Consider the following 15,221-nt stretch of genomic DNA (forward strand, 5'->3'; position numbering starts at 1 on the left):
GTCCCGGGAAGGCAGGAGGGAAGCGGGACCGGGCGGGGCTGCTCCCAGGCAGGTGTCCGGCCGGGGGCGCTGCCCACGCAGGCGTCGCGGGGCAGGGAGGCGCCCAGGCAGCTGGCGCCCGCGGGTGGGCGCTGCAGAGGCGCCACCTGGAAGGCACAGGGCCTCGGCCTCCCCGCAGCGCGGGGGCAGCAGCAAAGAGGCCTGTTGTCTCGCTGGTCGGGCCGCTGCCCCGGGCACAGCGGTGAGGGACCAGGCCGTGTCAGCAGCTCTTCCTCTGCCTCCAGGTCCCTGCGGGCAGGAGGGCCGCTCCGCTTCGAGGTGGGGCCACGCCCTCAGGCTCAGTGAAGTGAAATGCCCGGTGTCACACAACCTGTACGGAACAGAGCTGGGATGCCTGGGGACAGAGCTGGGACGCCCGGCGCCAGAGGTGCTCCCCCTCCACCACCTGCGCGTCACCTGCACGCTGGACCCAGGCAGGGTCCCAGGAGCTCTCTGGGTCGTGCGCCCTCCGGGTTGAATTGCAGAGGGTTGCTGCTGCCGCGTACCCTTGACCTTGAACCCTCCTTGTTGGCTGAAACCACACTGTGCCACTCAAGCTGGGATAATGGACGGGGTGCCTGCCGACCCGTGAAGGAGCCCCGGGCCGCGCTCGCCTTCTGTCTCGCGGGGCCGTGCGCGCGGGGCCCGTCGTGGAACCGAGCGCGCACGGCGGGTTCCGGTCGCTACGTGAGCCCCGTGCGCCCACGCACACCGCACCCTGCCGTGACAGGCAGCCCGGTGTAAAATGTAAAATGTACATTTTACAGAAAAATGTAAATGCTCTTTTTAACCAGGGTTTTCTCCTCTGCCATGGCTGTGGCCACACGGTGCCATCGAATGAAAAGTGCGCTGTCCCCGGGAGGGGGGTGGCCAGGCCCGCGGTCACAGGGCCGGGCAGCTGCCCGTGCGCATGGCCTTATTTGTCATTCCTGAGCGCTTACATAACAGTGCCACGGAACAGCCTGTACCACCGGGAGGGTCAAGAATCTCCTCCCTCCTTGTGTGTCTCCTTAGGCCTCCGGTTCAGTCTGGACAAACACTGACCTGAAGGCCGTCACGCAAAGCCACTCCCGGTAAATATTTGTCCCAGTGGCAGTTCTGGGAGCAAGACCCGTGCTGCCCGCCCCCCACGCCCCGCCCCAGCTCCTCTGACCGTAGAGACTCACCTCTCCCAGCCGGGCAGGACTTTTTTTTTCTTTTTCAATTTTCCGGCCCCTGAAGAACCCGCGAGCTTTGGAGACGTCTGGATGGGCGGCAGGGGCAGCAGGGATGTGGGACTGAGTGCCCAGAAAGAGACGGCGCAACAGAGGAGCAAGTGCTTCTGAATGTAAAGGTGTCAGAGCTGGCGTTTTAGGAAATCTCAGTAAATAAATGCTCGCATCCACAGCTGGTCTTCTTTCTAAGGGGGGCTTTCTGGGGGTGAGGCCTCGCCACCCGTTCTACCCCCCGCAATGTGCAAGGACATTAGTGACCAACCAGGAGCCACAGGAGAGCGGCCCAGGCTACAGGCTCTGCCGCGCGTCCTGGCCCAACACGGCTCCCTGGGTCCCTCTGCCTCCGCAGGCCACGGCCTCCGAGGGGACGTTGCAAAGGTGCTTTGCGTATTCTGGGAATCTTTAATTTAAGCATCATCCTCGCCTTTCCTTGGACGTTGGATGTCACTGCCTGTCCCCAGGGAGGGAGGTGCAGAGAAAGGCTTCGGGGCCTGGAGGACCAGAGAAAACGAAAGCCAGTGGAACGAGAGACAGAAAGGAGAGTGCACAGGCCTCGATCCGTCCGTGCGGTAGGTTGAATGGGGTTTGCTCTGCACTGAACTGTGCCCCCGTAAAATGCACGCGTCGAAGCCCCGGCCCCCGGTGTGAGGGGCGGTGGAGCCTCCAGGCAGCGATGCGGTTTAGGAGAGGTCGGGAGAGGGCCTGGTGCCGGGATCAGTGCAGCGAAACCCGAAGGAGAAACAGGTCCTGCTTCCGGGGCAGCTGCAAAGGACAGAGGACAGTGTCCCACAGCACAAAGGCCAGCCTCGCAGGCGGAGGACCTGGCAAGGCCCCGCTGCACCCTGAGGAAAGTACCCTTCACGCCCCAGAGGCGGAATAAACTGGGGTCTAAGTGATTCACGTTGCCCTGCAGACAGGCTTTAACCGACACCTGCCTCTTCCAAGGAGTGAACCTCGGTGGCCCTCTGAGGCTCCCCTCGGCTCTTCCAGGAACGAGCTAAAGAAATGTGTTAGAGTTCTTAAACAAAGACTTTGAGCGCCTCACCCCATTCCAGTTAACATGGGCCAGTTGAGTCTAAAATTTATGTGGAAAATTCAACACACAAGAACAGCCAAGAAAACTCCAGGGGAGTAAAATAATGAGCTATTCTCACAAGATGTTAAAACATAACGCAGCCCTGGCAGGTGCAGCTCAGTGGACTGAGTGCCGGCCTGCAAACCAAAAGGTCTCTAGATCGATTCTCAGTCAGGGCACAGGCCTGGGTGGTGGGCCAGGTCCCCAGTAGGGGGGACGAGAGGCAAGCACACATTGATGTTTCCCTCTCTTTCTCTCTCCCTTCCCCTCTGTCTAAAAAATTAAATAAAATAAAACAAAACAAAATGTAATACAAACCACAGAAATCAACAGCACTCCCTCCTAGTACATACACGGGCAGACAGAGCAACAGAACAGAAACAGGCTAAAAAACACTCAGGAAAATAGTATAAAATAGAAGGAGCATTTCAAATCAGTGGACGAGAAACCGGTTGTTCCCTAAATGCTGGGGGAACTGAGTAGACACCCGGCAAGCGTGAGAGTGGGTCTCTGGTTTGATGCTCCAAGTGAAAATAAATTCCATGTGGCTCTAAGTTATAATTTTTAAAACGAAGCTATAAAAGAGGTAGGAGAAACACGGGAGATTTATTTTTATACTCCCAGGTTGTGATAGTCTTTCCAAGCGTGACACCAAAGTCCGAAATCGCAGAAGACAACACTGAAGAAACAAAAATGTCTTGGCGCCAAAACCAAAAGGTTTTAACAGACTCCCAAAATAAATAAATGATGAGCTGGCAGAAATCACTCGCAACACGTGGGATCAGGTGGCGAATTCCTTCGTGTTCCAAAGGCTTTTGACATGAAGGAGCAGATCGGGGTCTCGACAGAAAGATGACCAACACGCAGGAAAACTGGTCACAGCAAAGGACGCGCCAATGTTTTCAGAGCAGACCAAACCAGGCTCCTTCTCCCGCATAGTGATATAAATGCAAATTAAACTTATGCAGAGCCGCCTTCAGGGCTTGCTGATGAGTCAGGGCCACCTGGGAAACGGGTTGGTCCGCAGGGCCCAGGACGCAGTCAGAAGGGCGCCCGGCTCGCCGGACAGCTCACAGAGGCCGGTCACCACCAGCGTCGGTGGTGAGGACAACGGCCATGTTAACATTTTACGGCGTCCATGTTTCCTGACCGCTCGGTCCTCTAGGAATGTGGGGGGCTTCAGCGTGCGTGCGAGCTCTTTCCAGGACACGCGTGCAAGTCTGTCACCGCCGCACTGGGACAGCACAAGGGTGGAAACCACCTATAAACGTCCGTCTGGAGAGCAGGTTAAAGGCAGTGTGGAAATCCACACAATGGGGTCGCATTCAAGCACGAAGAGGAATGAGGCAGGATGTCAGTGCACGAATAAGGAACAATCGTCAATGTGCTGCTAAGCAGGAAGAAAATAAGCGCGACGCAGACTGGCCTATGGTGTATGTTGTATACCTTTCGTAGATGAAAGCGGGATATTCTTGTGTATGCACAGACTCTCCCTGGAAGGAGACCCAGGGATCCTTTCCTTGCCTCTGAGCAGCACCTCTTCAAGCAATTTGTTTATTTTCTTGATGTGTGTTTATTATCTATTGAAAGGCAAACCTAAGTGTGTGAGTGTGCCAGGAATATTATACTCGGACTCTCTGCGAGGAATCAGCCGTTTCTATGCTAGTATGTTGGAAATTCTAGCTTTCAGACACTCTAAATCCGACCCCCTACACTTGTCTCGGCCCCTGGCTTGCATCTCTGGTAGGAACGTCCCCCTTCGTTAGAGAAGTAGCTGCCTGGTGAATGAGGCGCGCGGACTGCACCTGAGGTTGCCCAGACTCTAAACACACACACACATACACACACACACGCACACACGCACACACGCACGCGCGCCCTTTTGGAATTCAGGCATCCCTGCTGGCTTTGACTGCGTGGCCCGATGCTAACCCGCGCCCACCTGATTCTTCCCGAGCGCGCGCTCAAAGAGCCTCCTGGAGGCGGAGACTCTGGCTCGGGGGCTCTGCGGTACCCGCGGATGCTCTGCCCCCTGGTGGCGAGAGGTTGCTATAACAACCAGGCCACCTCCGCGGAGCTGCGGAGACGGACTCCACCGGGTCCAGCCCAAGGGCTTTCGCTAGAGGGCGCTGATGAGACAGCTATGTTTGTATGATAGAGCCGCGCGCGTTTTCTAGCCTAACAATGGCATGTGGATTTTACACACATGCAAAGGACTAGAAAAATTGTAAAAATTGTGAAGTGCGTAACTATGGGCCTAATAGTGGTTATTGATATTTTAAATTCCTAATTCTGATATTCTGTACTTAACTGACAAAACTCCCGCCCAGAACTACCGGGTATGCTTGTCAGCTGCCTGCCTCAGTTTGACTTCAGAGAGTGACCGGGTGCCTGTCCTCTGTGGCTCCTGTGTCACATGCTACAGAGTATCCGTCCATAGGGCCACAGGGGGCCAACATTACCGAGTTTGGCCACATAGGCGAACATTTAAGATGGTGGGTCAGTGCGCTTTTTTTTTCCCCCTGTCAAGGGCCGGATGGTCAATTCTTTAGGATTTGTGATTCATACAACCTCTGTCACAAGACGTCAACTCTGCCTTTGTTGTGTGAATGCAGTGCTAGACAGTATGTAAGTGATGTGTGATTGTTCCAATAAAACTTTATTTATAAAGACGGATGGAGGGCTGGATTTGGCCTGTGGGCCATAGCTGGCCAAATGCTGGCTGAGGACACTTGTCCGCATCTCTGAAGCCCGGTGACGCCGCGCCTTGCTGGCAGCGGGGCGCTCTGTGGTGTGCCAGCCCCCGGAGTTCTGTGCTGCCGGCAGGGGGCGAGCACAGTTGGGGGCCGCTCTCTGCTCCATCAGCAGGTCCATGGAGGGCCTGCTCCAAATCCAGTGCCTTCAGACCTCTTGTGGCCCCAGGAAACGTCTCACCTTGGGGAGCTGTGTGGGGGGTGGGGGGAGTGACGTGTTGAACGTCTCCATGCTGTGCAAGGCCCCAAAGTCTTTGACCCAAGAAAGCAGCTCAAACAGCACAGCCCTTCACCCAAAGCTCCCACCACATCAGAGCCCCCGGGCCCTGCAGAGCCGCTCAGCGCCTCCCGGAGGCCCTGTGAGCGTAGAGCCTGGGGAATGCGACTGCGTCGCCGTCCTCCGTGGCCTGAGCAGGCCTCCCCTCCATCCCTCGGACTCCAGGGCGCGTTGGTGCCTTTCTTTCTCCGCTTCTCCTTTTCTCTTCGTCAGGGTGAGCCCTCGAGCGCGTGCCCTCCACCCCCCACCCCCAGGTTCCCACGTCCCTGACTGGAGGGGCTCAGGCCTGCCCACCCTTGGGGACGTGCTTAAAATAACTGATGTTTCTTTTTCTTTTCATTTACTTGAGAGTGAAGCAGCAGGAGGCCCCCAGTGCATGCCCAGCGCCGGCCGGGGAAGGGCCGCGGGCCGCTGACCGCTGAGCAGGCCCCGCCCTGGGCCCCTTTGCTTTTATCCCTGAAGGAACAATCTCGCCTCCGGTGTCCTGCCTCAGGCAGCCTATGTGAGGACTTGTTACTGTTTTATTTTTTATTGGATATAGTTAACATACAGTAGTATATTAGTTATATTAGTTTATATAGCGAGTCAACATTTTTATGCCTTACAGTGTGGTCACCCCGCCCATTTTAGTAACCGTCTGTCACCGTGCAAACTGCCACATCATGGACCGTCCCCCACTTCGCCTTTGTCATCCACCCCCCACCCCGTCCCCTCTGGCAACCACCTCTTTGGTTTCTGATTCTGTGAGTCTGTTGTTGTTTTATTATGTTTGTTCCTTGTGTTTTAGTTCTGCACATACGTGAAATCATATGGTATTTGACTTTGACTTATTTCACTGAGCGTAAGACCCTCTAGGCCCATTCGCATTGTTGCAAAGGGCAGGCGTTCGTTCATTTGTATGGGGGAGAGTAACGTTCCACTGCGTGTGTGCACCACGTCCTCGGTGTCCAGTCAGCCATGGGCGGACTCCCAGGCGGCTGCCGTCTCTCGGCTACTGTACGTAAGGCTCCAGCGAATGTAGGGGTGCGTGTATCTTTTCGAATCAGTGTTTTTGTTTTCCCTGGATAAACACCCAGAATAATGTGCGGAGTCATGGGATTGTAGGGCAGCCGGCACCACACGTGACAAGCAGCCTTTCCTTTTCGTCCTGTTCACTGGCAGCTCCTGGAGCATCTCTGTGTTGCTCGGCCTCTATTCCCTTGTAGGCAGTGAAAACCTCCGTTGACAAAGATCACGATCGGGTTTACAGCAGCAGCTTGCATTGGGTGAGAACAGGCACCGTGAACACGTGTCATGAGCTTGTTCTGTGTCCGCATTGTTCTAAGCTGTTGGCCCTAAATTGTTGCACTAGGCTGAATGCCCGCCCAGAGTCTCAACATGTGGCCTTCTCCGGAGACAGTGGTTGCTGCTGCAGTTAAGGGCGGGGTCTACAAGTGAGATGATCCTGGGGTAGGGTGGGCCCTAGGGCTGATGATGTCCACATGGTGTCCTTTGAGCAGACCGGACAGAGGAGCCCCTCCTGCCGGCAGCCGCAGCCCTGCTCCAGGGCTAACGGGACTCATCAGCCACAGGGCCCTCCTCTGTCTAGTGCTGGGCACTGCGTGTCGGGCACCCCACAGCCTACGCTGGGACTCTGTGCTCCCCAGTGGAGGGTATCGGGACCTCCGCGGTCACCTCAGGGGGGGTCCCTCCATGCACAGCGCTGGTGTCCCCAGGCCTGGGACTGAAGGCGGCACAGGTCTGGCTGAGAGACGGGTTTCCGCGGGCTGGAAAGGGCGGCGGAGCCATTCCTGGACATGGGAGAGGGGGTCCCCTCACAAAGGAAGGGGGAGGGGGTCCCAGCACCTGCCCATGAGTCTGAGCCAGATGCGGGCAGCCTGATGGAGCGTCCCCCAGCGGGGCAGGGACCTGTGGGTGCCCGGCCAGGACCACACTGGGGACAGAGCTACCAAAGATTCCGCCTGCTTCTGCCAGCAAGGCCGGCAGCCCTTCAGATGCAGGGTCCCCGCTCTGACCCCACTTTCGATCAGCGGTGGCCTGGGGCTGGCTAGGGGCTGGGCCTTCTCCCTAGCGCAGAGTGCTTACATCCGTGGTCTTGGGGCAGAACTCGGTCCCCGGTTGTATTTTGTTTGGCCCACACAATTTTTAAAAATTGAATTAGTTGCAAATATTTGAAAATCAAGAGATTTCAAACAGACATCCAGATTTCGTTTATTTTTTTAAATAACCAAGTTCATCCGGACAGTGCACATTGCCAGCTGGTGGAAAATGTACCACTCAGTCGCCCTGGACGGGGCCAGTGGAGGGTGGGGGGTGGCTCACAGTCCGCATCTGGCCCCGCCTGGCTGGGCTCCCTGTTCTCTCTCTGCGGCACCAGCGGGTTGCCGCGGAGGTTAGCTGTCCACCAGTGCCCTGGTGTCCCCTCTAAATCCTCCGGGAACCCGCATCCACTTCCTAAAAGGGCCACAGTGATAGAGACACACACCACTGATCATGATAAAAGTCTTTAATTTTTAAAAAAGATCCTATTAATACCCCAAAACGCTTGTTGCCCAATCCACTGAGCACATAACATGTTACACACAGAATAGTAACTGAGATTCTAGTTCTAAAGAGCTCAGCACAGCATCTAGGTGTAGCAAGCAGTCTATGCCTGTTGGGCCAGATTTTAAAACACGGTAACAAGGATTTGAAAACCACGGCTCAAGAGAGGTTTTGGGGCACAGGGAATGGGCCGAACCGCCAGCTGGTCCCCCAAGGACAGGGAGGAGTCTTGGGGCAGCGGGGGTGGGAGGCGGCACGAACTGATGGCCGGAGCCAGTTCTACACCTGGAATATCGAGGCCAGAGTGACATGGTGGCTCAGTGGTGGTCGCTCCGGGTCCCTCTCCACCCGAGCTCCCAGCCTGCCTTTCCTCCCCCACGGGCGAGACATGTGCCTGTCTGAAGCAGGGAACCCAAGGGGCTACAAGGTGCCAGCAGTCAGGTGTGCTTTTGGGGGCCCGCAAACCCCCAAGACGGCGGGCAAAATGTGCCTATGAGTATTTTTGGGGGGAGTATGGGGGGATCATTAACTTTCATTAGATTTTCAAAGGGCTCTGTGACCCCAAGAGCCACCCATCCCAAGGACTCAATCACCCAGGCTGTGCCCCAAAGATGTCCCAGCCAAGGGCCTCCAGGCTCAGCCAGAGGCGTTGCTGCCCGTCCATCATGGGACGCAGGCCTGGGGGTGCGCGGGCTCGGCCTGTGCCCTTGAGGAGGCTGCCGATGCTGGGGGAGGCTGGGAACAGCCGTGTGTGGTTGAAGTGCCCGTCCTCTTCAGGTGAGCGTGTGGGCGCAGAGACCTCCTGCTGCCTTCCCACGGTGGCTGGAGGAGGGGCTGCGCCCGCGGCACTGGCTCCGCAGCTCCCACCCCCCCCCCGCCACCCCCGATCGGGCCATGTGAACGGGGCCTCCTCTGCAGCCGTGAGCCACCCTCCTGGGCCCATCCACCTCCCCCCCCACCCCTGCAGTCCCTTTCCCACCCCTCATCTGTGAGGGGATCTTCTGTTTTGCGAGGAGAAGGCGGGCGGAGAGGAAGGCAGCTGTCACGTTGGCGGGGGTGGGCGCAGGGAGGCACTGTGTGAGCTTCCAGTGGCTGTCATGACAGAGAATCCCAAATTACGTGGCCTTACATCAACTCACAGTCCTGGAGGCCAGAAGTCTGAAGTCACAGGGTCACGGGGCTGTGCATCCTCTGTCACCTGCAGGGGAGACTCCCTCCTCGCCTCTTCCAGCTTCTGTGCTGGCTGTCACCTTGGCGTTCCTTGGCTTGTGGCTGTGTCCCCCCCGTCTCTGCCTCTGTTGTCACATGGGTTCTCCCTATGTGTCTCTGTCCAAATCTCCCTCTTCTTTGAAGGACATCCATTGTATTGGGTTAGGGTTGACCCCAAGGACCTCATCTCACTTTGATGGCATTTGCAAAGACCCTGTTCCCAAATAAGGTCACATTTGCAGGTACTAAGGACTTGAACAAATATTTTGGGAAGACACAATCACTCAGAAATTGCCCTCATCACTCCCACTTCCACTGGCCAAAACTTCATCATGTGACCTGCTAGCTGCAAGGGAGTCTGTGAACTACAGACCTTACCATCTCAGCGAACAGATCCTGGGGAACAGCTGATGGTCTAGGATAGAAGGAATGTGATCTTAGAGAAGTAGTGTTAATCCACCCCTCACCCTTATAATAGCAAAAAATTGTATCCCTACCATACAGAGTGTAAGAGAGCATAGGATTAGAAAAATCAGATTGTCCCATTGACTTTGTCCCCTTTTAACTGGACGTAGTGTCAGCATGAAGTCTTCATCTCGGGAAGGTACATGCTGGGTCGTTCCATAGCCAGCTGGTTTTCAATGACGTAGCACGCCCTGAAGCTCTCCAGGACCCGGGCCTGGAAGTACGCCTTGTCTTTCTGCTGCCAAGCGTCGGACTCGATGTACACGTTGAAGGGGTCGTGGGAGTGCTCCATCTTCTTGGAGCGGATGTAACTGAGCATGATGCCCAGTGTGAAGAAACCGAAGAAGCCCAGCAGCATGAGGATGTAGAGCGCCTCCATCTCACCGTGGCTGTCCCCGGGGACCCGGCGGGCCAGCTCTGACACGTTGCCGCCCTGTTGAACTGTCTCCTGCCACAACTTGGTCGAGAAGGGTGTCATCGCTGTGGTGTTAGACAGGGCCATCCTGGACATCAAGTTTCCACGGCAGGAGAGGGAGCTTCCTGGGTGAACTGTCTACAAGAAAAGTGCAACCTGAAATCACAAATACACCGTGGCCCAAACCCACACCTGGCACCCAGGAACGCTCACCATTTTCAAAGTCTCAGGTGAGAGGGGGCCTTAGCACACTCCTTGGGCTGCACCAGAGGCCTCCCTGGGCCTGCACAGTGGCCTCTCTTGACTGACCAATTGATAAATTGATTTCCTTTTATTCCAATTTACCAGCCCCACCCTCTACCTCCACAGGTGACCACCAGGATGAGCCCCTTTAATACACACCCTTTGTTGTATGTGTGCCTTTTTGTTCATGCTAAGGACCACACTGTGTCCCTCCCCCAGGTCACCTGCTGAAGCCATTACCCCCAAAGGGCCTGGCGACACCGTCTTCAGGAGGTCATTAAGGTCGAATGAGGTCCTGAGGGCGGGGCCCTGACCTGTTAGGATGGTGGCTTTGCAAGGACAGGAAGGCAGATCTATGTGTCCTTGCGTCGTGAGGACACCTTGAGGAGGCCACCATCTGCCCAGCCAGGAAAGAGGCCCGACCCTGCCGGAACTTTGCCCTCGGGCTTCCAGCCTCCAAAACTGTGAGGAAATGGATGTCTGCTGTTGCGGCCCCTGCCTGGGGCATTTTGTGATGGCACCTGAGCAGACCACACTCCTTGTGAGTGGGATCTGGGTGCATAGCTCCCTGTTCTCCCTCCTTCCTCCTCGATGCGGTGGCTCTCCAGCCCCCTCGGGCTCTGGCAACCTGCATCCCTGTCCTTCCCACTGCATGGGACCCATGGCGGGTACCCACCGCTTCTCTGTGCCCATCCCCCAGAGCCAGACGCTGCTGTGCCACCAACTCCATAAACATGGGGTGACAAATGGCCTCCTGGGGACCTGGGGAAACCACACATTTCACACAGCTGGTGCCTGGCGGTTCACGCGACGCACCATGGTGCTGTCGGGACTCCTGAGAGGGACCGGCACCAGGGGACACCGTCTGGGAGGAAGGCTCGTGCTACCGGTGGCCGGGGGTGCGTGGGTTCCCCGCTAGGGCGCCCATGTGCCAGCTGGTGCTGCATTTGCCTCTCTCTGCATTGCCCCGCCCCGTCCCCCATTGAATGGCTCGCAGGAGCCACGTAGAGGATGACAGTGTCCCCATCAATTTAGTCTGGACATCATTGTCCCTGAACACCCATGGACAGGCCTGGGAGTGGCAGGCGTGGCCTCCCTGAGACCCGCACCTGGGCGGGCACCCTGCCATCAATGAGAAGCTGAAACAGATTTTATTCTTCTTTTGTTTGATGTTTGAGAAAATCCTGCTTTCTACCCTTACTTCCTGCTGTGAAACAAAATCCCCAAGGCCCAGCCCACGACCCATGCTCCCAAGCTCCAAGCTCAACGCAGAAGGGGCCCCAGAGAGCGGATCAGACATCAGCGGTCTCACTTCTCAGGCCCCTCCAGGCATTGAGTAAAGCACCCTGGGGAGCTGCGGGGATGAAGCGGGAGGCGGCGCCGGGGTGCCTGCTCCTGACACAAAGGCTGCAGGACAAGAAATGCGCACGTGCCCTGGGTGTGCAGCGGGGGACACGGTAGGCGGCGGGGCGCCCGCGCTCCCCCAGCGCAGATGGCAGGGACAGGACGCCACACTCTGTCTCGCCCAACGCAGGTGTCACCCTCGGAAGCCTCCAGACCAGGCCCGGAGCTATTTCTCTGTAGATCGGGCCTAGTTTTCAACGTCCGTCCGCTGAACACAGTGCGGTGAAGATGCGCATGCACCGCACCGCGCGCTGCGCGCAGGGCCCTCCTCCTCCGCCAGCTCCGGGGTCCGTTGTCCGCCCTCCTGTCTCTCGCCGCGGCCTCTCCCTGGTCACGCAGCACTGCTCCTTCAGGTCGCCCACGTGGCCACCACCCCGGGCACCCCCTGAGCACCGGAGCCGCGTGTCCAGTGACCTTCCAAGGACTCATTCGCCTTAAGCGCCCATCACCCGCCCGCGCGCTGGAGGGAGCCCGCTCCCCGCCCCAGTGGGCTGTGCCATCACCCACAGGCACACCGCAGTCACCCCAGCCTGCCCGGGCCTCCCGCCGTTAGGGACGGGCACCCTGGTTCCAGCTTGGCTCCCGGCCCTGGGCGGAGGGTGGGGGGCTGCTCCCTGTCCTGCGCAGGACCTTCCCATGCCCCACGCTCCCACCCTGCTCGCCGCGTCTGGGACCCTGAACTTGTCCTCGGGTCCTTGAAGGTCCCCAGCACGGGCTGCTGCAACTGCTTGGCCCGGGAGACTCCTGAATGGTGCCTGCCTCGCCAGGCCTCCAAACTCAGCTCTCAGCAGTCTCTCGCCTCCTTCCCGAAGCCTTTCGCTGTGCCGGCCAGGCCTGCACCACCCGCCGCACACGCTGGAGGCCGCTGCGCTCCCTGCCGACTTCAGCAGCGCAGGGTCCCTGTCCGCGGGCCCATCCCCCGCTGCCTCCATAGCACACAGCCAGGCAGGGCTGTGTGTAAACTTCTCACTAGCTCCCGACGGGTGGGGCCGGCTCTTCCTGGCCGGCTTATCTGATTAGCAGACGCCCCTGCCGCCTCCAGAGCCGTTTCCGGAGGGGCAACTCTCTCTGCGGGGGGCATAGGCCCGGCTCTGTGACCAGTGGGGAGGGAGCGGAGGGCGCCCAGAGCTAGGAATCCCGCCTCCTCCTGGCCTTGGATTCAGGCCCCGCATCCCGACCACGCGACCCAAGTCAGGCTCCTTTGGCTGCTCAACCCTGTCTTTTGGCCTTTGGCAACTGAGGAGAAGGATCGCTGACCTCTGGGCTGTGTGTCGCCCACCGGGTCCCAGAGTGGCTGCCAGCCAGCGTGGGGCCCCCAGTGCGCATACTTGGTGTTCCGAGGGGGAGTGTTTTGGTGTTTCCGCCTTGTTAAGAAACAGCAGCCCAGGGGTTTGGGGGTTTGGCTCTTCCCCAGCCGATCACCATGGCATTTCTTTACCTGGTGGCGCCGGGGCCAAAATGGGGAGCACATGTGTTTGTGGCCTTTCCTGACACCTCGGGGCCTTGGAGTCTGTGCCCAGAGACCTGGCAGGGGGTAAGCTGCCAGACCCTCTTCTACAAAACCAGCATTTGCCCCATTCTAACCAGGCAGTGGGCAGGAGTCGTCGGGTAACGATTTTTTTTTTTCTTAAAAGCGTAGACCTGGAGCTGTGGGTCTGCTGGAAATCAGTCAAGATTTTTAAACATGGCGTCCAGTATTTTCGTTTCAAGTGACTGGAAACCACTTACGAACGCAGAAACCCTGCCCAGAAAACAGGCAGGCCTTGAGCCGGTAATATAATTTTCTTCCGTAAACCGCGGCCGACCACAATTGGCAAGGATTCCTGCCACCAACTCCTGCTGGAGCGTTCTTATCACTTCCCCGCCACGGGAGCAGAATTCCGGCTTCCATCGCCAAAGGTGAGCTGGTTCAGAGCCCACAGCAAATTCAAAGGAACTTCTGCGGCTGCTGCGTGTTGGCGAGTTCGCCGAGACCCGCCACTTAACACCACATGGACGTTTCTGCAGCCGGAGGAAGCAATCAGAAACATCCGCTCTGAAAGCCTGCCAGGTCAGAGGTCTGCGGCCACCCCCAAGGCAGTGCTCTCGCTCTAGAATCACCGCTAGGAAGGCTGGCGGCTGGCTCTGCCCCCGGAGGGTCTGACCCACAGGCCTGGGCCTGAGAATTCGCGTTTCTACCAGGTTCCCAGGTGTTGCTCCCATGAGGACCCTACTCAGCGAGTTATCAGAACCACCTGGGGAGCTTTAAAAATGTGACGCCTGAATTTCACCTCCAAAGAGTGTGCTGTCCTTGGTTGGGGTTCCTGTCTGGCATGGGCACTTTTTTTTAAATCCGCATCTGAGGAAATGTTGATTGATTTGGGGGGCGGGGGGGAGAGAGAGAGGAGCATCGATGTGAGAGAGAAACATCGGCCAGCTGCCTCCTGTACGCGCCGCACCCGGGGATCGCAGCTGCCACCCAGGCACGTGCGCTGACCACCTCACCACCTGACCAGGGACGGAACCCGCGGGCTTCCCGGTGTGTGGGGCGGCGCCCCAACCCACGGAGCCCCCCGGCCAGGGCTGGCACTGGCACTCGTAAACGCTGCCCAGGTGACCCTAACTTGTAGCCAAGACTGAGGGCCACTGGGCCCTGGTGTGGGACTTGAGGAAACTGACCCATCAGACTTTTGAGCAGCAGGGTCCTGGGAAAAAATTGTATAAGCAGAGAAACAGGGTTTCACAGCATAATTTTCCAATCTCCTTTGTTTTTCAGATTTTCTCCTTTGGGCTCACAGGTCCCTAGCTCGCCCGCAGGGAAACTGCCGAGGGAAACCCTCCAGTCTTCACTGTCCCCTCCGCTGCCGCCCCCACCCCCACTCCCGCTGGCACCTTCCCCTACACCGAGCTTGTCGGCGCTTTAGGCCGGACCAGAAAAGCCAAGTTCATCAGCTGCCTTTCAAATAACAACTCTGGAAAGGAAAAGCGTGTTTCTTACTTCACCCTGAATTTCCTGTATTGCTTTGGCCGCTTGCCCGCTGCGCGCCCAAGGCTTGTGGGCCGGCCCTGCAGCGTGGGTGCCGCGGTGCAGGGTCCCATGGTGCTGTGCATAGTGAGTCTCAGAATGTCACATGCTCTCATGACACACACCCCAACCTGCACGCCCGCTGAGGGGGCGTGTCCTGTGCGCCAAGTTCACCACTGTGACGACAAAACACCGCCGAGGGGCCACTCTTTCAGACTTGGGCTCAGGGGACCCTGGACGGCAACCATTGCAACCACCTCAACTCACAGGCACTGGGCTGCGTGCGCGTGAGCAGACACACCCAAGGTCATGCCTGTTATCAAAGGCAGGTGTCAAACATCAAGCTGAGGCGGAGGAGAGGCAGTTCCCAGCGCTTCGCAGAGAGGAAATGGATCCTCAGGCTCCGAGGAACTGGGGAACCAGCCACTTGGACCAAGTAAAACGGGGCCCACCCGAAGGAGGGCTGGCTTCTGACAGACACAGCCAACAGGGCGCCGTCCCCCACGGGGGACGGCCACCGCTTTCCGCACCTTGCACGGGGACTCGGCACTGGACAGCCAGGGTGGCAGGAGCTGGGGC

At 57.9% G+C, this 15,221-nt stretch overlaps 1 protein-coding gene across 1 annotated transcript; it reads right to left on the reverse strand.

The window, feature by feature from the left end:
- Positions 1 to 9,688: 9,688 nt before the first annotated feature.
- On the reverse strand, positions 9,689 to 10,087 carry KCNE1 (potassium voltage-gated channel subfamily E regulatory subunit 1). Its single transcript, XM_054577468.1, has one exon. It carries the CDS (start codon positions 10,085 to 10,087, stop codon positions 9,689 to 9,691), a length of 399 nt encoding a protein of 132 aa, XP_054433443.1.
- Between the last annotated feature and the right edge of the window lie 5,134 nt (positions 10,088 to 15,221).

This window comes from Pteronotus mesoamericanus, unplaced genomic scaffold (genome assembly GCF_021234165.1).
Source record: "Pteronotus mesoamericanus isolate MK-2021 breed Mesoamerican mustached bat unplaced genomic scaffold, CSHL_Meso_final contig_116, whole genome shotgun sequence".
In the NCBI taxonomy this organism is placed as follows: Eukaryota; Metazoa; Chordata; class Mammalia; order Chiroptera; family Mormoopidae; genus Pteronotus; species Pteronotus mesoamericanus.